Below are 23,114 nucleotides of genomic sequence, written 5' to 3'. Positions count from 1 at the left end.
GCACCCACGACAGGTGGCCATCCGGCCTCTGCTTAAACACCTCCGACGAAGCAGGGTCCACAACCTCTTGAGGGAGCCTGTTCCACTGCCTAACACAGTCAGAAAGCCCTGGGTTCGACTGGGAACAGTTATGGACCACCGGTGTTAAGTTCACGGCATGTAATGCCTTAAGAGAAAATATTATGAAAATGATTTACAGGTGGTACATGACCCCAGTCAAGCTTGCAAAAATCTATCACTTGCCCAATAATAAATGCTGGAAATGCAATGAAACTGAAGGCACCTTTTATCACCTTTGGTGGACGTGCCCGAGGATTAAGGCCTTCTGGGAAATGATTTATAATGAAAGAAAGAAGGTACTTAAATGTACCTTTCACAAGAAACCAGAGGCCTTTCTCCTGGGCATGGTCGGCCAATTGGTGTCAAAAAGAGATAGGACGTTTTTTATGTATGCTACTACAGCAGCAAGGGTTCTTATAGCAAAGTATTGGAAGACACAAGAACTACCCACGTTGGAAGAATGGCAGACGAAGGTGATTGACTACATGGGACTGGCCGAGATGACAGGCAGAATCTGCGACCAGGGAAAAGAGACGGTGGAGAATGATTGGAAGAAATTTAAAATGTATCTTAAGAATTGTTGTAAAATTAATGAGTGCTAAAATGTCAAGGGTACAGGGAAAAGAGGATTACAGCTGTAAACGACTTTTATGTAAGAGAGAAGGAGGTAAAAAATGAGTAATCAGTTAAATTAAGTGAGGACTTGCTGAAGAAATGCTGAAACAGGGATGCAGAAAGGGGAGGTATGGGGAAGTCGGAGAAGGTTTTGAAATTATACGTGTTTATGTGTTTGTTTGTTTGTTTGTTTGTTTGTTTGTGTATTGTGTATTGTATTGTCTTTATTATGTGCTGGAAAATTAATAAAAATATTTTAAAAAAAAGAAAGCAAGCCCTGGGTTCGAGTCCCACCCCCTAGCGCAGGAGAAAGCAAACTCCATTGGAAGACGGCTATCCCAGCTCCTCTCGGTCTCCTCTTCTCCTCCAGATCTCTGAAAGCAGTTCCCAGAACGGCTGGGTGAAATGAACATGAAACCAAGTTCATTTGGGGGCGGGGGGCCAGAACTTTGTGAAGCCTTTCTAAGTTCATCTTCAATATCATTCTCTTACCATTAAGGTGGCGCTGTGGGTTAAAGCACAGAGCATAGGACTTGCCGATCAGAAGGTCGGCGGTTCGAATCCCCACGACGGGGTGAGCTCCCGTTGCTCGGTCCCTGCTCCTGCCAACCTAGCAGTTCGAAAGCACCTCAAAGTGCAAGTAGATAAATAGGTACCGCTCCGGCGGGAAGGTAAACGGCGTTTCCGTGCGCTGCTCTGGTTCGCCAGAAGCGGCTTCGTCCTGCTGGCCACATGACCCGGAAGCTGTACGCTGGCTCCCTCTGCCAATAAAGCGAGATGAGCGCCGCAACCCCCGAGTCGTCCACGACTGGACCTAATGGTCAGGGGTCCCTTTACTATTGATTCCATTAATCACATTGTACATTTTACTTTTGATTATTTTCTTTATCCAGAAATTTTCTTTGTATTTCAAATTGTGAGGTTTATTTCAGTGCTCCTGGTTTCACTGTTTCCCCTTATCCTTCCTATGGATGACATAAATTTTCCCCATTCTTTTTGAAATGCTTCATCGCCCCGTTGTCAAATTCCCCCCGTTAATCTAGCTATTTCTGCATATTCCATTACCTTCTGTCGCCGTTCTTCTACTGTTGGTCATTGCTGTCGTTTCCAAACCTGGTCAACCCCCTTGCAGAGCACCTGGGTCCAAACACTGGGACGGGATTTTGACGATGCCCTTCGTGGGCATGTGATAATTCGGATAGCTTCAGGATGGTGCGGGAAAACCATCCAGCAAGCACGTTCCTCGCTGAACGGACGTGCTTGCATTTCGCCAGGGAACAGAGAGTAGATGCGGCCGTTAAGTGGCTGGCTCCCACTCGTCTTTCCTTTCCTTAAAGGAAAAATGCATGTGGAATCGGAGAAAGGGGCTGCATTCGGCGCTGCTGCTCTTGCCTTCTGGTCCTTCCCGTTTTCCTCCTTCTCTCGGGGCCGCCACGCTTGCAGAGGTCTCCGCAAAGCCTGCAGGGAATGGACCCCAAGGAGGCGAGGCGCCTTCTCAGGCCTGTCTTTGCGATGATTGCAGCGTTTGTAAATGGGCTGCAGTATCTCTTGGTGGGGCGAGCTGTAAGAATAGGCGAAGGGGGAGAACCCAAGACTTCCCAGAGTGCAGGTCGAGTAGACGTGGGCAGCCTCCGCAGCTGTGTGCTGCAAAATTCGGGGTTGTGGGCCTTGAGGCAGACAACCGGCTTGATTTCGACATGGCTCGCTCCGAATCTCAGCCTTTGCTGTGCTCATTTTGGTGCCGACGAAAAGCATTTTTGTTTTAAGACAAGCCTGCTCCCAACGTAATACAGTGGTGCCTCGCAAGACGAAATTAATTCGTTCCGCAAGTTTTTTCTTCTTGCGAGTTTTTCGTCTTGTGAAGCACGGTTTCCCATAGGAATGCATTGAAAATCAATTAATGCGTTCCTATGGAGACCGCCTTCAGACCAGGTCCAGGGACAGTCTGTCCCCAGACCTCTTCTGAAGGCTGGCAGGGGGAGAAGGGCTTTTCTTCCCACTGCCAGCCTTCAGAACAGCCTTCTGAATGTTGGCGGTGGGGAGGAAAACCTTCCTCCCACCGCAAGTCTTCAAAACAGGTCCGGGAACAGAGGAGAAGTGCTGCGCGCCTTCCCCTCTGTTCCCGGACCTGTCCTGAAGGCTTGTGGTGGGAGGAGGGCTTTCCTCCCCACCGCCAACATTCAGAATGCTGTTCTGAATGTTGGCGGTGGGGAGGAAAAACCCTCCTCCCACCGCAAGCCCCGGGAACAGAGGAGAAGCGCTGCGCGCCTTCTCCTCTGTTCCCAGACCTCCCACCACAAGCCTTCAGGACAGGTCTGGGAACAGAGGAGAAGGTGCGCTGCGCGTCCCCACTGTCCCAGGAGATTTCCCTATGGGCTTTCGTCTTGCGAAGCAAGCCCATAGGGAAATTCGTCTTGCGAAGCCTCTAAAAATCGGAAAACCCTTTCGTCTTGCGGGTTTTTCGTTTAGCGAGGCATTCGTCTTGCGGGGTACCACTGTATTAAAGGTAAAGGTACCCCTGCCCGTACGGGCCAGTCTTGACAGACTCTGGGGTTGTGCGCCCATCTCACTCTATAGGCCGGGAGCCAGCGCCGTCCGTAGACACTTCCGGGTCACGTGGCCAGCGTGACATCGCTGCTCTGGCGAGCCAGCGCAGCACACGGAAACACCGTTTACCTTCCCGCTAGTAAGCGGTCCCTATTTATCTACTTGCACCCGGGGGTGCTTTCGAACTGCTAGGTTGGCAGGCGCTGGGACCAAACAACGGGAGCGCACCCTGCCGCGGGGATTCGAACCGCCAACCTTTCGATCGGCAAGCCCTAGGCGCTGAGGCTTTTACCCACAGCGCCACCCGCGTCCCATAACGTAATATTAAAACACACTAAAACATCAAACATTAAAAATTTCCCTAAACAGATCTGCCTTCAGATGTCTTGTAAAAGTCAAGTACAGTGGTACCTCAGGTTAGAGACGCTTCAGGTTAGAGACGCTTCAGGTTACAGACTCCGCTAACCCAGAAATAGAACCTCGGGTTAAGAACTTTGCTTCAAGGTGAGAACAGAAATCGTGTGGCAGCAGCGGGAGGCCCCATTAGCTAAATGGATTAGCCGGATTGAGAAGGCGATTGGGCCACATCTGGCCCCCGGGCCTTAGGTTGCCTACCCCCTGATCTATACATTTAGCCCGGGGGTTAGGTGGGGAACCTCAGGCCAAGGGGTGAAATGACCCCCTCTGGCCCTCGCGGCTCTCTTCTCCTCAGGCCATTCCTCTTTGCTAGACTACCTTTGCATCATCCTTGCTTCCCCCCCATTGCAGATTATGTCCTTTAACTCTTGATTCTATGATTCTTTCCCCATCAACCAGTTCCTACCTCACCGGCTTATTTGTAAGGATCCTAGTCAGGGGCGCGGCGGCGAAGCGTTTGAGCCGCTCCCAAGCTCTCGAGAGGGCAAGCAGTATTGTCGTTTCGATTTGCATATTTTAGTTTCCCTTTTTAAAAAAAAGAGAGCAAATAATGCAATTCAGCGTTAATGAATTTAATTGTAGTGCGAGCCTTCGCATTGACACAAGAGGAGGCATGTCAGGATTTGAACGGGGAACCTGCTTGTACCCAGCCTACAGAGCTCTCTTCAGGCACGAAAGGGAACTGCTGCATCCAGCAAAAATCTCTGCTATTGGGTGTCCACACAAAGACCCTGGATTGGGGAGATGGGATGAGAATATTAGGACCTTAAGGCTCTAAAACATGGGTAGGCAAACTATGTCCCGGGGGCCGGATCCGGCCCAATCGCCTTCTCAATCCAGCCCATGGACGGTCCAGGAATCAGCATGTTTTTTCCATGAGTAGAATGTGTCCTTTTATTTAAGATGCATCTCTGGGTCAGTTGTGGGGCATAGGAATTGGGTCATTTTCCCCCTTCAAAATATAGTCCGCCCCCCCACAAGGTCTGAGGGTCAGTGGACCGGCCTGTGCTGAAAAAGTTTGCTGACCATGGTCTAAAATCAGTAATAAGATGTAAGAGCCTTACTTAAGAGCAGATTTCCTTCAGCAAAGCTTGTTGTAGTAGCTGTTGTAGTTTAGATTTATGTACCACCCTTCTCAGGGACGCGGGTGGCGCTGTGTGTAAAAGCCTCAGCGCCTAGGGCTTTCCGATTGAAAGGTCGGCGGTTCGAATCCCCGCGGCGGGGTGCGCTCCCGTTGTTCGGTCCCAGCGCCTGCCAACCTAGCAGTTCGAAAGCACCCCCGGGTGCAAGTAGATAAATAGGGACCGCTTACCAGCGGGAAGGTAAACGGCGTTTCCGTGTGCGGCTCTGGCTCGCCAGATGCAGCTTTGTCACGCTGGCCACGTGACCCGGAAGTGTCTTCGGACAGCGCTGGCCCCGGCCTCTTAAGTGAGATGGGCGCACAACCCTAGAGTCTGGCAAGACTGGCCCATACGGGCAGGGGTACCTTTACCTTTTTACCACCCTTCTCACAAGATCTCTGGGTGCTTCACAGGATGAAACGCAAGGTGGTAAAAGCGAGTAAACAGTTGAAACGAAAACAACAAAACAGGAACAAGATTGAGGACTAGCGCCGTGGGGCGTTTAGTAGGCAGCTATTTGAACGCCACAGTTGCACCAGCAGCACAAAACATAGTTACTGGACCGCAGGTGTTGGCAAAGTTTTTGTGGCTTGGGCCGGTTTATGGTCCTGCAGACGCCGCGGTGGGCCGGAGTGCGCGTGCGCACACATGCGCAAACGCTATTTCCGGGGCGGAGGAGGCATGCGGAGCTTCCTGCAGCCAATGGGAAGCCGGCCAGCGTCATGGAGGGCGGTCCCTGCTCTGCTGTGCTCTGCGCTGGTTTAGTGCGGCACACGGGAACCAAGTGGGGGGTCCATGGGACGGTTAAATGACCCCCATGGGCAGCTTGTGGCCCGTGGGCCTTAGGTTGCCGACCCCTGGGACACGGGATCCTGCTCCCAGAGAATCTTGGTTCTTATTAAATTGAAACCAAGGCACTAGTCCTCAGTGCCAAGAGGGCAAGCCTGCTGATATCGCAGAAGCCTGGGCGTCCGTGGTGCCTTACTGGCTTTCCCCCATGACTATTAGAACCATTCTTTTGCAAAATACAGTGGTGCCCCGCAAGACGAATGCCTCGCAAGACGAAAAACTCGCTAGACGAAAGGGTTTTCTGTTTTTTTGAATCATTCCGCAAGACGAATTTCCCTATGGGCTTGCTTCGCAAGATGAAACGTCTTGCGAGTTCTTGCGAGTTTGTTTCCTTTTTCTTAAAGCCGCTAAGCCGCTAATAGCCGTGCTTCGCAAGATGAAAAAACCGCAAGACAAAGAGACTCGCGGAACGGATTAATTTCGTCTTGCGAGGCACCACTGTACCTGAATGCACAGAATAAAGGGAAATCATGTCGACGTGATAACTTGGCGCAATCTCTCTATCCAGCACCCAGCTTTTCTTAGCGCTCGCAGAATAGGAACTTGAGCTAGGTTTCTCAGAAGGAGGTCCGGCGGGGTATTGAATGGTGGGTTTCTCTCAGGGTGGGTTTGATTTAAATCAAATCGATTTAAATCACTAGTCAGTAAGACTTGATTTAAATCATTATTATTTTCTACAGAAAGAGTCATTCTTGCTGATATAATCTTAATATTTACAACCCGTTTCATTTTTGGAATAATAAATTTTCAGAGTCCTTTTTTTTTTTACAGTTATATCAAAAATGACTGATTTGGTTATACTATTAGAAATACACAGACAGGCAATTGTGAAATTGTTGCGAGGTTTAATAAGTTGACTGTTTATATTTGGACAACTTTTCTGCTGTACTTAATTGGAAGGAGAAAAATAATCATAACAATTTAAACAATTCATTTGGCTAAAACAATAACATTATAGCATATGCATCCATGTTTGTTAACTGATGTGGTTAAACAATTAAAAAAAAACTTAGGCTGATTTTAGCACACATGAAAAACTTAAAACAAATCCTTATTTCCTGATGAATAACCTTCGGACTAGAATGTAACTTAAAGAGAAAATCTTCGGAGAGATTTTTCCTCCAAAAGCACTTTATTTTAAAAATCCAATTTATTTATTTTTTTAAAAAAATCCGATTTAAGTAAATAAAAATTCCGTTTTTTGGTGTGTGTTTTTTAATCATTGGTTTTTATCCACCCTGGTTTCTCTCGAGCCAGGAACGTGCCTGATTTGTAGGTGGGTGTTGCTGGCACGATCTCTTGTGGCACTCCAGAAACCCTGCATGGTTGGGCAAACCAGAATTTCCTTCTGTTTCGTGTTGGCGCTTGGTGGGTGGGGAGCCAGTCTTTCCTGTCTCAACCTTGCTTGGTCATCATGACTATGGCATGGGAGGGCGATGTGCAAACAAGCATCTGGATGTTTCTTGTACAACGAGATGCATGTCAGCGCGGATCATAGAATTGTGGAGTAAGGGGGTGATCTCGCCCAACCCTCCGTCATGCAGGAATCCCTTGGCCCAACACAGGACTCGAACCCACAACCCCGGCCTTTAAGAATCTCGTGCTCTAACCCACTGAACTGTCCCAGAAGTGAGTATATTCCCTTCTGAATCCTGGGCGTTCCAAAGTACAGGCATACCTCGGGTTACAGACACTTCAGGTTGCGTTTTTTGGGTTAAAGGTAAAGGGACCCCTGACCATTAGATCCAGTCATGGCCGACTCTGGGGTTGCGGCGCTCATCTCGCTTTACTGGCCGAGGGAGCCGGCGTACAGCTTCCGGGTCATGTGGACAGCAGGACTAAGCCGCTTCTGGCGAACCAGAGCAGCACATGGAAACGGCGTTTACCTTCCCGCCGGAGTGGTACCTATTTATCTACTTGCACTTTCAGGTGCTTTCGAACTGCTAGGTTGGCAGGAGCAGGGACCGAGCAACGGGAGCTCACCCCGTCGCGGGGATTCGAACTGCCGACCTTCTGATCAGCAAGTCCTAGGCTCTGTGATTTAACCCACAGCGCCACCTGGGTTGTTGTTGTTGTTTAGTCGTTTAGTCGTGTCCGCCTCTTCGTGACCCCCTGGACCAGAGGACGCCAGGCCCTCCTGTCTTCCACTGCCTCCCGCAGTTTGGTCAGACTCATGTTAGTAGCTTCGAGAACACTGTCCAACCATCTCGTCCTCCGTCGTCCCCTTCTCCTTGTGCCCTCCATCTTTCCCAGCATCAGTGTCTTCTCCAGGGAGTCTTCTCTTCTCATGAGGTGGCCAAAGTCTTGGAGCCTCAGCTTCAGGATCTGTCCTTCCAGTAAGCACTCAGGGCTAATTTCCTTAAGAATGGATGCATTTGATCTTCTTGCAGTCCATGGGACTCTCAAGAGTCTCCTCCAGCACCAGAATTCAAAAGCATCAATTCTTCAGCGATCAGCCTTCTTTATGGTCCAGCTCTCACTTCCATACATCACTAACATGGAGTTTTCTTGGCAGGGATACTGGAGTGGCTTGCTGGTTTCTGCTCCAGGTGGATCATGTTTGGTCAAAACTCTCCACTATGACCTGTCCATCTTGGGTGGCCCTACACGGCATAGCTCATAGCTTTTCTGAGTTATTCAAGCCCCTTCGCCACGGCAAGGCAGTGATCCATGAAGGGGTTACCACCTGGGTTACGGACCGCCAAAACCCGGAATTACCAGAATGGGTTACTTCTGGGTTTTGGAGGTCGCACATGCGCAGAAGTGCTAAATTGTGCATGCACAGAAGCGCTGATTTGAGATCTGCGCGTGCGCTGACGAGCCGCTGTGGGTTGCGAATGTGCCGATCACGTTCGCAACCCAAGCATCCACTGTATTTGGAGCAGGTGGTGGTTTCAGAATACAGTGAACCCTCCAAATATGAACTTAATTCGTCCTGGGGGTCTGTACTTACCCCCCAAAAGTCCATATCCAGAGGCGCCCCTTCTGCGCGCACACGCAGCCAATAGAGTGCTTCTGCGCATGCGCAAAGCGTTTCTGCACATGCGTGCGCGACAACACCCGGAAGTCTACACTTTTGGGTTTGCCGCATTCGTAACTCAAAATTACGTTACCCGAAGACCCGAGGTACCACTGTAATTGCATATTAGTTACACCAAATACACCAAATTTGCACAATGTGTTGTCTTCCAGATGCACCATTTTGGTGGGGGTTTTTTGTTAAAATACAGAGCAGTACTAGGTCTGGTTATAAATAAAGCAGGAGGAAAAATATAGTTCATTTCAATTAATTTGGTACTGCCCTGTAGCTTAATCCTCAACTGATCGTTCTCTCAAATAGCACCTCCACAGACTTCCTTCTTCTCCCCTACAAAAAAAAAAAAAAAAGAGAAGTAGTTAGAGTTGTAGCCAACTCTAAGTAAAGGTAAAGGGACCCCTTTACTGATGAAATTCCCAATTTTATTTTGGTAGTTCCTCACCTATAATACTGAACAAAAAGGCCTCTGGTTTTTTTAACAAAAGTTATCTTAAACATTCTCTCTGGCTCATTATATATCATTTCCCAGAAGCCACCTGCGGGGGGGGGCAGGTTCTAGCACTGTTTGACGGTTTCTAGCACTGTTTGACGGTTTCTAGCACTGTCTGACTGTTTCTAGCACTGTTTGACGGTTTCTAGCACCGTTTGACGGTTTCCAAGCACTGCTTGATGGTTTCTAGCACCGTTTGACGGTTTCTAGCACTGTTGATGGTTTCTAGCACCGCTTGACAGTTTCTAGCACTGTTTGACGGTTTCTAGCACCGCTTGATGGTTTCTAACACTGTTTGACAGTTTCTAGCACCGCTTGATGGTTTCTAGCACCGTTTGACGGTTTCTAGCACTGTTTGACGGTTTCTAGCACTGTCTGACTGTTTCTAGCACTGTTTGACGGTTTCTAGCACCGTTTGACGGTTTCTAGCACTGTTTGACGGTTTCTAGCACCGTCTGACGGTTTCTAGCACTGTCTGTCGGTTTCTAGCACCGTTTGACGGTTTCTAGCACCACTTGACGGTTTCCAGTACCGTTTGATGGTTTCCAGCACTGTTTGACGGTTTCTCTTTCCTCTCCCCAGCCCCCTGGTGTCAGCATGGAGGGCGGTGTGGACGGCCCCATCGGAATCCCCTTCCCCGACCACAGCAGCGACATCTTGAGCAGCCTGAACGAGCAGCGGAACCACGGCCTGCTCTGCGACGTGGTGATCCTGGTGGACGGGCAGGAGTTCCCCACGCACCGCTCGGTCCTGGCGGCCTGCAGCCAGTACTTCAAGAAGCTCTTCACCTCAGGGCTGGTGGTCGACCAGCAGAACGTGTACGAGATAGACTTTGTGAGCGCCGAGGCCCTCTCGTCCCTGCTGGAGTTCGCCTACACGGCCACCCTCACCGTCAGCACTTCGAACGTGGGCGAGATCCTCAACGCCGCCACGCTGCTAGAGATCCAGGCGGTCAGGGACGTTTGCACGGATCTGCTGGACAGGAAGATTCTGGCCAAGAACGACCAGATGGACACAGTAGATCAAATTGATCAAAGGAACCATCTCAGAGCGAAAGAATACCTGGAGTTTTTTCAGAGCAACCCCATCAACGGGCAACAGGGCACCTACCAGTGGACCAACCCAGACTTGAGGGACCTTCAGCGACTCGGCTTCCGGGGCCCGGAGGTCAAGGAGGAGCCGGACTGCAACGGCTTGGACTTCTACACTCAGGCCGCCCTCAGCGACAGACCAAAGGCGAACGACGGCGACCCCGACAGCAAGATGTGGCTGGATGCCGAGGAGGCGAAAGCGGCCGCCGCCCAGGGACCCTTGTTCCCCGCCTCGCAGAACGGACAGTACGGCGGGCACGGCCTGGCCACGGTGCCCGGGGAGGACGAGGCGGCGGCTCAACTGGACCAGCAGGAGGCGGGGGGCTCCCCCGCCTTCGTCCCCGGGGAGGGCGAGGAGGCGGACCCCCGGGAGGTGGACGGCCTGGCCGCCAGCACCCTCCTGCAACGGATGATCAATTCCGTGGAGCGGCAGCAGCTGGCCGAGGACGACCGCAAAGACGACGACGGAGTCATGGATTATTACTTGAAATACTTTAGCACTTCCCAAGAGGGGGGCGAGTACCCGTCCTGGTCCCACAAGTCGGAGAAGAAGATCCGGGCGAAAGCATTCCAGAAGTGCCCCATCTGCGAGAAGGTGATCCAAGGGGCGGGCAAACTCCCTCGCCACATCCGGACCCACACGGGAGAGAAGCCGTATGAATGTAACATTTGCAAAGTTCGGTTTACGAGGTGAGCACGGGGAGAGGGGGCGGGCGGGGCCGCGGGGTTGCCCCCCTCCGGAAGATCCCAGTCCTTACTACTGTGAGAATATTATTTATCGCTCGTTCGTTCTAAATTTTCGTAAATTTATACACTGCTTATACAAGGCGATTTGCGAAAGATGAAACAATCGAGGGGTGGAATTGCAACTGTGCTTTGCGACATACGAAGGTTCAAATACGGTGGTACCTCGGTTTCTGAACGTAACCTGTTCCGGAAGACGGTCCGAGTTCCGGAAACGGAGGCGCAAAATGCGGCCTGCAAATTTAATGGAGGAAAATTAACATACGCTCAGCGGAAGCCATTTTGACTTCCGAGGCGCATTCGAAAACGGAAGCGTTTACGGCGTCCGAGTTCCGAAACGTTCGTCAGCGTTCGAAAACCGAGGTACCGCTGTCCTAAAATAGTTTGCAACCACCACAACTTTTCTAAGCATCTGGGTAGGCTTTTCTAAGCAGGAGAGTGGGCGCGGTGAAGGCTTGCTCTCAATAAATCGGCAGGGAGTTCCGAAGGGGAGACGCCACACGAACTGCTTGGAAGTGAATTTCAGATAGGCCTGAATTACGTTTCTTGAGGTGAGTGGTGCTGCGTTTCGACCGCTTTTCCTGCCGCCCAGCTAGATGTCGATGTCTTTATATACATATTCCCCTCTAGGAGGCTCAGTTGGGTAAGAATCAAGTACGGTCTAACCTCGGTTGTCGAACGTAATCCGTTCCGGAAGACCGTTCAACTTCCGAAACATTTGACAACCGAGGTGCGGCTTCCGATTGGTTGCACTCTTGCACTCAAGCCGCGTCAGGTGTTTGGGTTCCGAAAAGCGTTCAAAAACCAGAGCATTTACTTCTAGGTTTTCGGCGTTCGGGAGGCAAAACGTGCAAGTACCACGGCGTTCAAAAACCAGGGTTCAACTGTATAGATTTCCAGAGTTAACACAAAATACACAACCTCTGGTCAGTGAGCCACCATAGCTGCTAGAGGGCCGTGAAAATTTGTGTCCCGGGCTATTCAGAGTCTTCTAACCACGTACTAGCTGAAACCAAAGGGGCGCAAGGCTTGCCATGTGTGATTCCACCTCCCCCCCCCCCCCCCCCAGTTCTCACTTTTATTTAAAATGCACCTCTGGGTTATTTGTGGGGCATAGGAATTCGTTCATATTTTTTTTCAAAACATAGTCCGGCCCCCCACAAGGTCTGAGGGACGGTGGACCGGCCCCCTGCTGAAAACGTTTGCTGACCCCTGATCTAAACGCTGCAGGTGGGGCGGAATTGCCAGAGATCATTTGGAACTGAACTGCGAACTGACCGTGAACTGAATTAGTTCGCTTCTCTTTGGACGTATTGGAACGTTAAAAAAAATGAACTTGCCAAGTTCTCTGCAGGTCAGCCATACGGAATTTTAAGCACAGATGTGGCCAGGGAGGGGGGATGGCATTGAAAACAATGTGGATTTGGAGAATTCAAACAGCGTTCTCTGTTAATCTGACCTCTCGGGGGGGGGCGGGTTTTGGTGGACAAGACCCCCCCCCCCCAATGGCCTGCTCAGGTGTGCGCCAGCAGCCTCCCCAAATCCAAGCGGATCTCTTTGAACACACCTGGAGAGGAATTTGAAAGGTGTTTTAAGATCCACAACCCATAATTTGCCCTTCCCTGTTCAATGCCCCCAGTTACTGGAGGAACAAAATTGCACCCAGGAAAAGAAGGTAGGAAACTTCTTGCAAAAAGTGTGTTTGTTTTTAACCTGTTGCTTTAGTTTTTGTTGTTTTTGTTGTTTATTTCTTGCTCGTTATGATATGTTTTATTTATTTAGTAAAGTTTAAAACTTTGCAGTTACATACCGAACGTACAACATAGAAACAAGATTCCAGAGAATCTCCTGGAATTCCCTCCTTCCCTTTGTGGGTCCTATTATTAATAATTTCCTCCTACATCTTTTATGATAATCCCACATCTTTTATCTCTCCATTGTGTCCAAAATTCACCATTAAACTACAAGTGATATTCCAATCCTACTAACGATTTCAAACTTTAAACTACAAGTGATATTCCAATCCTACTAATGATTTTAACTGTTTACAATGGTCTTTAAGATATGTTATAAGTTTCCCCCATTCATTATCAAAAATTTTGGTCTTCCTGATTTCTGATTCTTGCGGTCATTTTAGCCATTTCGGCATACATCCATCAACTTGATCAGCCATTCTTCTCTGGTTGGGACTTTATCTTCTCTGCATCTCTGAAAAGTTGTTATTATTTTCCTCATTATTATTAGTTTATTCCATTTGTACCCAACCAATGAGGGACTCAGATATATGAGCTAGGTGCCAAATGGGTCCTTCAACCAAGGTTGGAGTCGTCAAGACAGAATGTCTAGTTGCCATTTTGGGGCAAATCCTATTTTTCAAAGGATGAATGGACTGTGATTGATTCTCAGTCAAACGCCTCGCTAGTTCAGATGACAACCTTGAGTTCTTGAGTCAAGAGCTTTGAGAACTGAAATATATGCATCATACAATATTGGCCATTGTCTCTTATCCTCGGACTTCATCTCTGCATGGCATTCTAGGTAGTCTTTTGCCGGCTGCATAATCTTTTATTCCACCCATTTTCATCTCAAATCTTCCTTCCTTTAATGCTATCTGCTGCCCATATGTTCATTCTTACTTATAGGTTAAATTCACTATTATGCCCTTTAAGATGCTCTTCAAAGCACTTCCACTCATCTCTTATCCGTGACAGGGCAGCCCTATAAATTAATCTGGTAAATAAATAGGGGGAAAGCCAAATGTCCCTTCGAGGAGGATCTGAAATATTTTCCGTGAAGCTGGCATTTCTTTTATTCTGGATTAAGATTTGATAGGGGACGCGGGTGGCGCTGTGGGTTAAACCACTGAGCCTAGGACTTGCTGATCAGAAGGTCGGCGGTTCAAATCCCCGCAATGACGGGGTGAGCTCCCGTTGCTCAGTCCCTGCTCCTGCCAACCTAGCAGTTCAAAAGCACGTCAAAGTGCAAGTAGATAAATAGGTACCGTTTTGGCGGGAAGGTAAACGGTGTTTCCGTGCGCTGCTCTGGTTTGCCAGAAGCGGCTTAGTCCTGCTGGCCACATGACCCGGAAGCTGTACGCCGGCTCCCTCGGCCTATAAAGCAAGATGAGCACCGCAACCCCAGAGTCGGTCACGACTGGACCTAATGGTCAGGGGTCCCTTTACCTTTAAGATTTGATATTTCAATGCGTTGTCGACCATTTTGAGATTGTTTTCTTTAAAAAATAAAGCAATATAGAAATGAAATGAGGAATAATAATAACAACAACAAATTTCATAGGGGGGAAATGGGTACCTAGACATCCTATTGTGGCAACCACAGCTTCTAACACTGCGCATTTTGGATCTGTTAGATCTGCTTTGCGAAAGTGGTGGGGAGTGTTGTGGCTGATTTAACCTTGAAAAAAAGAGGCATAGCTGTCAAGAGTCCCTTATTTGGCGGGAAAGTCCCTTATCCCAGCGCTGTGTCCCGCTGCTGTCACTTATTGATGATGTCCCTTAAATTCCCCGGGTTTCAAAGGAAGCAGCTCCTCTCCCTCCCTCCCTGCCGGCCAGGGAGGAGGGAGGCTCCAACTGTGTTGCTTGGCTGCGTTGCTCACCCAATAAGGAGTCTAAGAACGACTGCGGGGTGGAGCTTGCATGCCTTGTGCCCATCAAGTCGGCCACGTTGCCTGGGGACTCGCCTTTGCTCAGCGCTTCCCAGCGGAGAGGTGACGGTGGTTTTCCTTGCTGCATCCCCTTTGCCGGGTTGCTGCGCCAGAAGGCCCTCGGAGCTGGACCTCAGTGTCCGGGCTGGACGATGGGGGTGGAGATGCTCCTTCAGATATACTGGGCCAAGGCTGTTTAGGTCTTTCAAGGTCCGTACCAACACTTTGAATTGTGCTCAGAAACGTCCTGGGAGCCAATGTAGGTCTTTCAGGACCAGTGTTACATGGTCTCGGTGGCCGCTCTCAGTCACCAGTCTAGCTGCCGCATTCTGGATTAGTTGCAGTTTCCGGGTCACCTTCAAAGGTAGCCCCACGTAGAGCGCATTGCAATAGTCCAAGTGGGAGATAACCAGAGTATGCACCACTCTGGCGAGACAGTCTGCGGGCAGGGAGGGTCTCATCCTGCGTACCAGATGGAGCTGGTAGACAGCTGCCCTGGATACAGAATTGACCTGTGATTCCATGGACAGCTGTGAGTCTCCGAGGTCCAGCTCTGAGGGCCTTCTCGGTAGTGGCACCTGCCCTGTGGAACGCCCTCCCACGAGATGTCAAAGAGTTGAACAACTACTTGACATTCAGAAGACATCTGAAGGCAGCCCTGTTCAGGGAGGTTTTTAATGTGTGACATTTTAATGTATTTTTAATCTTTGTTGGAAGCCGCCCAGAGTGGCTGGAGAAACCCAGCCAGATGGGCAGGGTACAAACAAACAAACAAACAAACAAAATAATTAGTCCAAAATGACCCCCAGGCTGCGCACCTGGTCCTTCAGGCACACAGTTGCCCCATTCAGGACCAGGGAGTCCCCCACACCCGCCCGCCCCCTGCCCCCCCAAAAAAAACCAGTAAGGTAAAGGGACCCCTGACCATTAGGTCCAGTCGTGGCCGACTCTGGGGTTGTGGCGCTCATCTCGCTTTATTGGCCAAGGGAGCCGGCGTACAGCTTCCGGGTCATGTGTCCAGCAGGACTAAGCCGCTTCTGGCGAACCAGAGCAGCGCATGGAAACGCCGTTTACCTTCCTGCCGGAGCGGTACCTATTTATCTACTTGCACTTTGATGTGCTTTCGAACTCCTAGGTTGGCAGGAGCTGGGACCGAGCAACAGGAGCTCACCCCGTCATTGCGGGGATTCGAACCACCGACCTTCTGATCCACAAGTCCTAGGATCTGTGGTTTAACCCACAGCGCCACCCGTGTCCCATTAAAACAAACAAACAGTAAAAAAGGTAAAGGGACCCCTGACCATTAGGTCCAGTCGTGACCGACTCTGGGGTTGCGGCGCTCATCTCTCTTTATTGGCCAAGGGAGCTGGCGTACAGCTTACTTCTGTCTTAAATCTTCCCTCCGTAACTTTTCCTTCCTCCTCTTTCCGTCGCAGGCAGGACAAGCTGAAGGTTCACATGAGGAAACACACCGGCGAGAAGCCCTACCTTTGTCAGCAGTGTGGGGCGGCGTTTGCCCACAACTACGACCTGAAGAACCACATGCGCGTCCACACGGGCCTGCGCCCCTACCAGTGCGAGAGCTGCTTCAAGACTTTCGTCCGCTCCGACCACTTGCACCGGCACCTTAAGAAGGATGGCTGCAACGGCATCCCTTCCCGGAGGGGGCGCAAGCCCCGCGTGAGAGATGCCTCCGCGCCCCCCGCCACCCCGGCTTCCAACCCCGACGACGGGAGCCTGGCGGGCGGAGAGGAGGCCCACGAAACGCAGGATGCGACTGCGCCGCAGGACGGCTTAGAACAGCACTTTGACGGGAGTTCCAGCGCCAACGCGGCGTCGGGGGGTTTGAATGTAGGGGGGGCGAAGTCCGAGGGCGAAACGGAAGAACTCTCCTAAAAAAAAAAAAACAACCAAAAAAAAACCCGAAACGAGAAAAAAAAAAAGGTGTCACAAAATCTAGTTATAACTTTTCCTCCAGTTCCTCTTTTAAAATATGGGTTTCCTCGCTCTTTTTTGGGGGGGCGAGGAAAAGAATAGCCTTATAAGAAGTCTATAATATATATATATATATCTTGTTTGTGATCTTCCCCATAATAATAGGCAGTTCGTTGTACCCCTCTCGTTAGCCGCAGATTAATTTTTAAGGTTTTTTTTTTTTGTTTTTTTTTCCTGCCCTTGGGGGTGGGGGAAAAGAGGTGTTAGAGGAAAGTTTTGGAAACCAGGTTGGAGGGGGAAAGAGAGGGGGTCTATTAAATACGAGACGAAGCTTCCAGAGTTTTTAGTTTGTTAAACGTTTTAAAACTTATACATATATATATGTGTATATATAAATATATATTATATTGGAGATTTTATCTATTTTAGCAAGCGTAATGTTCCAAAGGAACAAAAAAAGCAGGGAGATAAGTTGTGTTGGTGGCTTGAGGAATCAATGAATTGGTGGGGTGGGGGGGAACTTCCTTCCTCTTCCTCTCCCCTCCCCCCACCCCTCCCACCCCCATCCTGAAGGTGCTCATTTCAGATAATGCCCATGGAGGTTTTAAGTTTTCTCAAGGGTTTTGTTTCGTAGTGGGGTGGCAAATGACCTTTCAGCCTCTGGGTTCCTGGCGCTGTCTAAATGCAAATCTTGGGCCACTGACTCTCCGTACGAGTCTTAGAAGACTTTTGAGGGAGGGTCACGCTCCTGATTTTTCCATCGCAAGATCTTGAGGAGTCCCGTAAATCCGTCCTTGCAAATCGACGGAGGTGGACTTCCTGCGCTGCAAATTCCGGCCGATTCAAATTTTATTTTTTCAAAAGGCTCGCGGATTTTAAAACAATCCGTTCGCCGTTCCTGCCAACCCCCTGGTCGTGAAAGGGGTGGGGTGAGGAGGCTGCGCCGGCAGCCCCCACCCAAGGGCGCCAAGTCTATAGAATTCACCTACATTGGTAGGTGTCGAAATTATCCTGTCGGCAGCATAGAATCGTGCGGTCCCAGCGCTTAGCTTGCAAACCGCAGTTCTCAAACCAGCGGAAGGGAATTTCTCCAGTATCTGCTGGTTTGAGGCTATCCCCAGCCCTTATCGGCTCGCCTATTTCGAATCATTCATCTGGTCCACGTTCAATTTGGCTTCCGTTAAAGATCTCCCCCCAGCGTTTGAGTCGTCAATTGGCCGGACTCTGCCGGAGGGTCTTATCCAACCTGTGAACAACTTTTGCCGATTAAAAGTTTGCTACTTAGCATTGCTCCGGCGGCGTCTTGTGTGCCCTGCGGAATGAAACCAAATTTTGTTCGCGGATAAAGTAAGTCGCCGCAGAGAGAAGCGTTAGGCTTTCTCTACTCAGGGCTGAACCCATTTAAATTGAGGGTCATGTCTAAACTTGGGCTCATTAATTTCTACTCGTGAGTAGAATTTGGCTGGAAACAACCCTTTGGGGTTCAGCAATTCGCTGCTGCAGTCCTTAAACACAGCACTGTGCCTCTTCCATATTGCATATTTAAGGGCATATTATAAGTAGACCTTACGTTTTGCAGGCAGGAAGTTGCCCCGCACGGTCCGACTTTCTAAAAATTCCCCTCTCCCCTGCGTGCTGTGACCAGGTTCCAGCCTCGATCATAAATCACCCTTTGCGGGAAACCTGAGTTCCAGGAACGCAAGGATTTTGGCGGCTAGGCGGTCGTGGGAAATGCTCTGTTTTGAGTGCAGAAAACCTGGAGCTATTGCACCTTGACTTAAAAGCTTCCCGGATAAAAAGAACAGGACTCTTTTAAAAGGCTTGCGGGAGCTTGCGGTGCCTTTAGCCTCTCTGCAGGGGCTGCTTTTTGACCTCCTTGAGCACCTCAGGCTGGGGGGCGCCCTCCCTTCCCACCCCACGGGTCTCTCGCGAAGAGTTCTCATGGGGGGCTTGCAAAATAGGCATTGGGGGTGGGATTTGCAAGGAGCAGCCACGAAACTGAGTTGGCGGCGATGCTATAGACCCGGGCGGCCTCTGTGTCCACAGTCCCCCTCCCAATTTTTTATCCGGTGGGGAGCAGTTCCCTGTGCCCCCACCCACCCTCCACTCCCCCGTCCTCCTACCCCTTTTGGTACTATAGAAATATATATGCCTAGCACAAAAAAAACCAAGCCAGGACCAGCCACTGAAATGAAATTGTGGGTTATTCAAGCAGGGTCCCATCTTCCAGTTTACGCCCCCTGAGTTGCTGAGATTTTACGGAGCCTCATTTAAAAAAAATTGAAAAAGGGGGTATTGGTTTGGACCAAGGCAAGGTTTTGTGGTCCAAGCTGTTTTCTGCGGTGACCCACCGAATCCTGTTTCCCAGACCAGAATAAAAAAGCGTCCTTGATAACGCAGCGGCTGTTCTATCAGGTTTATCAGAAAAAGGACCCTCTTAAGCTAAGAAACCAAGGACACCTTTTTATCCATTTCAGAATTTTCTAAATGCACAGTTTAAAAAAAAAAATGATTCTAAAAGAGAGATTTAAGTCGTCTTTTTTTTTTGCAAGCACTTTTAAAGATTTTTCGTTTAATTTAAATATGAGAGAAAAGGTGAACCGTTTTGCCGAATGTAACCGAACAGGGGAGTGAGTGTTTGTGTGTGTTTGTTTGTGACGGGAAAGTGTGAGGGGGAAGAACAAAGAAAAATAAAATGGGTTGGGTGGGTGGACGCGGATGTTTTATTTAATATAGAAAAAAAAGCAATAAAAAAACCCCCCCACACACAAAAAAAAAAGATTAGAAACTTAAGAAGTCTTAGCACTTTGAAATGGAACGGGTACTTTGAAATCACTTTATCTTAATTTAAAAGAAATATATATATCTATATATATATATATAAAAGAAAGAAACGAATATGTTTACACGTCGAAACCATCTTCTACAGAAAGAAATTTATTGTTGTTTGTTGTTTTTATTAAAATAATTCCTAAAATTGAATTTATTTTTGTAAGAGAAAAAAAAACAAAACAAATGTATATATCTATCTATCTTATCTATATATTTGAGAGAAAGAAAGAAAGAAAGAGAGAGAGAGACTTAAAATGAAATCCACCGTTTTGGTTCGTGGATTGAGACCAGGAGCAAAGCGAAACGTAGAAAAATAAAACAAAACCGGGAGGACTGGAGTTAATTAGATTCTGTGACACAGCAAAATTTAGAGGAATAAAGTAGCCCTCGGAAGTGATTTGCACTTCGGGGAAAAAACACAAAATACAAAAATGGAAGCTTGAATTTTTAGGCAGGAATCATTGGGTTATTTTGTGTATGGTTTCTCCGCCCTCGTTTATTTTTTATTTTTTCCTTTTTATGTCTTATTGCCAGTGCTGGCCTGTCCGTTTTCTAATTGGTTTTCCCCTCATCCAGCCACAACCATCATTCCCAGGACCAAGAAAGGAGATTTCGAGACCTTGGTTCCCACCGACCTCCCGCCCCAAAATCTGTTTTCAATCGGGTTTCGAGGGCTCCATTCGATGGGGGACTTTGCAGCTTGGCTCGTATTTGTGCCGGCTTTCCTTCCAAATGCTTTGCCCCCTCTCTTGCACAAACACCCCAAAAAACACCCCTCCAAATTGAAAATATTCTGTATTGTTTTTAACACTCGATTGGGAGCCGCCTAGCGTGTCTGGGGAAACCCATCCAGATGGGCAGGGTATAAATAATATTTTTTATTATTTTAACAACAACGAGCTTTTAAGGGCGGTTTGGATTCCAAATTTGGTGTCCGGTTTCATTTGCCGTTCCTCAACTCTCGCCCCCCAAGTGCTTTGGGTCAGCGTCGCTCATCCCTCCTTGGGAAAACAGGGCTCAGAGTTTAACGCTTCAAAGTTGATCAAGACCCAAGCGAATTGAGGGATGCAGAATGGGGAGGAAAAGCCCATTTTCCCACGGAATATGTGTGGAGGTGAGCCTGGTTTTCGGGACCCAGAGAACAGATCTCCACTTCCCCAGTCCAGGGGTGAAAAAGCCGAATTTAGGAGCCGGCAGGAAAAGTCTGGTTGGGAAACAGTGGCGAAAGATACCCAAAAGCTGGTTATCGGAAGGCAATCTGTGCAGAACAGCTTCCATCTTGGTTTTTGTAGTTTGGGACTGGGTTTTTATTTTATTTTTGCAAAGTCCTCAAAAAAATTGAATTGGCAGCAGATTCATTTTAAACCTTCCGTAACAACTCTTGCAAACGGGGAGGAAAAAAACTTCTCAAGGGTCTGTTTCTACTTTAAAACAAAACCCTGCAAATCAAATGGCTTAAAAAAAAAATCGGCAAATTTGGTGGACAAACGCCGCTTTGGGATCTTTCCATCGTTTTTATGGATCCGGCCCATTCAAAGCAAATTGGAGGAGGTCCTGGCACTTGGATGGTTGTGGCCCCATCACCGACACCCCCCCAAAAAATATTTCTCTTCCATAGAGAACTTCGGCTTAGCACTGACTTAAAAAACGATTGCATATGCAAAAATTAGCGTGGACTTTGTAAATAGATAGATACATGAGATTCTTTATTGTAATCAAAAGTTGTGGTATCTCTACCAGTTTGTTTTACACCTCCTTGTTTCCATGACTGTTTATGTTTTGTGTGTATTCCCCCCCCCATCTATCTCCCCCCTCCCCATCCAAAATCTCTCCCCCCACTTCAACCAAGCCACCTAACAACCAATCAATATCCAATATTCCAGAGCTCCATCAGTCAGTTTCTTTATTTTTTTCTCTCTCTCTCTTCAAAGTCAGGGTGTTTTCAAACCGTAGGAACAGGGTGGGTTTTGTTCTTTGGGGTTTAATTTTTTTTATTTATTTTGGGACACCTAAGAAATAGCAGCCAAATCCCTCTCTCTCCCCCCCCCCCCAACGCCTTGTTTTTTAATCCCGACGGGGCCCTGAAATTGGCAGAAGACCAGGTGGAATTCCAAAATCTGTGTCCAGTCCCCATGAGCATTTGAGGTTGAGGCTCCGTGCATAACGGGGGACCCCTTTGCTATGCGCTCCCCCCAAGTTAGCCTTTGCACAAGCCGCTATTGCTAGCTTGGGCCCGAGGAGACGCCACAATATTTTATTTTATTTTTGCTTGGCCAGCATCCCTGTGCAATTCCTTCCTGTGCATGACCCTCTTCGTCTCCCTCTCACCTCCTCCATCTCAAGAGTACCCTCCCCTCGTCCTTTTCGGTCTCTGCAGAGCTTCGGCCGGGAGGGGGCCACCACCACCTAAGGCCACGTCCCCGATGCTTGACCAGCGGCCGCCACCCCCTCTTTCCCAAGGAGTCCTGCAAACTGTACGTAGTTCTGCGTTAGGGGAAGGGCTAAGAAGGGGGAGGGTTGGGGATATCTCTCGAGGGAGAGTTCTCGGCGCCCTCGCCCAAACTACAGTTCCCAGGACCCTTCGGAAAGAAAGCGTGGCCGTCGCGGCGGAACCCGTTGGCTGGTTTCGCCGCGTATACACTTGTGTCCTGATCCCATTTATTTTATTTTTATTTTTCGTTTTCCTGAGCAGAGATACCGCACCTTGTTTGTTAGATGAACTTCCGCGCCGCGCGGCCCTCGAAAGGGTCAGGGGCGCGGAACGGGGTCCGATGTTCGTTGCTTGGTGTGGAGTCTAAGCTTCGAGCAGGAGTGCTGGCAACACTTTAACACAAGCCTTTGAAGCGTTTGCACTAAAAATAAAAATAAAAAGAGAGAGAGGGGGAAAAAAACGAGAGAGAGAAAATTATGTACCTTCTCCGTGTAGGGAGGCCTTGACCTCTGAATACATTTTGCCTTAACCTTCTTATTCCTTCTTTGTACAAGTGATCACAAACACACACACACACACAAAGGACATCTCTTCGCATGCAAAGTTCCTCTTCCTCGAATCACATACTGTATATAAGGTGTTCGATTTTTTTTTTTTAAAAAAAAGAAAATATTATTATTTTTTATTATTATTATTTTATTTTTTAAAAATAAGATGCAGGTTGTGGTAAAGTGTTGCCAAAGAAACTATTGGTTATATTACCGTATTTCAGGGGAAAAAAAGAAGGAGGGGGAAAAATGCTTCTAAAATGACATCAGCGACAAAAAAAATAATAACGATAATATACATAACAGACAATGTTTCCCTTATTGGCTGGGCTGTTTCCGTATTTTTTTCTTTCTTGAATTTCACGATCCAAAAAAACCCAACAACTTAATTTATCAAATGTTAATTTTAAGTGGTTGAAGCTGTAATTTTTTCAGAGTATGTGTGTCTCTTCTACGTCGGCATCTTCCGATCTGTTTCCCCCCATTGCTAAGCTGCTGACTTCCAGCTATTGGAGTTTTAGGAAAAGTCGGGTTGCTTGCAAAATGTCTGTGGGGGGGTCTGCATGCAGAGACATCTCTGTAAATGAGTGTATTCCATTGCAAATAATAATAATAATAATAAGGGGGGGGTAGTTCTATTGAAAGTCTATTTGGCTCGATAACGACTGAAGGTGTTTCAGTCTGAGAAGCGAGAGCTTTTTTGCAACTCTCTGCGGGGTGCGATGAGTGCAGA

General features: G+C 48.5%; 1 protein-coding gene across 1 annotated transcript in view; it reads left to right on the top strand.

Moving 5' to 3' along the window:
* ZBTB7A (zinc finger and BTB domain containing 7A) overlaps positions 1-22,282 on the top strand; it is a 56,553-nt gene extending 34,271 nt beyond the window's left edge. Inside the window, exons 2-3 of the mRNA XM_028713456.2 lie at positions 9,719-10,917; positions 16,072-22,282. Of these exons, the coding sequence (XP_028569289.2) occupies positions 9,734-10,917; positions 16,072-16,531 (1,644 nt within the window). The 5' untranslated portion in view covers positions 9,719-9,733 and the 3' untranslated portion in view covers positions 16,532-22,282. The remainder of the gene's footprint in view (positions 1-9,718; positions 10,918-16,071) is intronic.
* The last annotated feature ends 832 nt before the right edge of the window (positions 22,283-23,114 follow it).

Source organism: Podarcis muralis, chromosome 18 (genome assembly GCF_964188315.1).
Source record: "Podarcis muralis chromosome 18, rPodMur119.hap1.1, whole genome shotgun sequence".
NCBI lineage: Eukaryota > Metazoa > Chordata > Lepidosauria > Squamata > Lacertidae > Podarcis > Podarcis muralis.
Note: the sequence above shows the minus strand (reverse complement) of the source record. Positions and strands in the feature narration are given on the sequence as shown.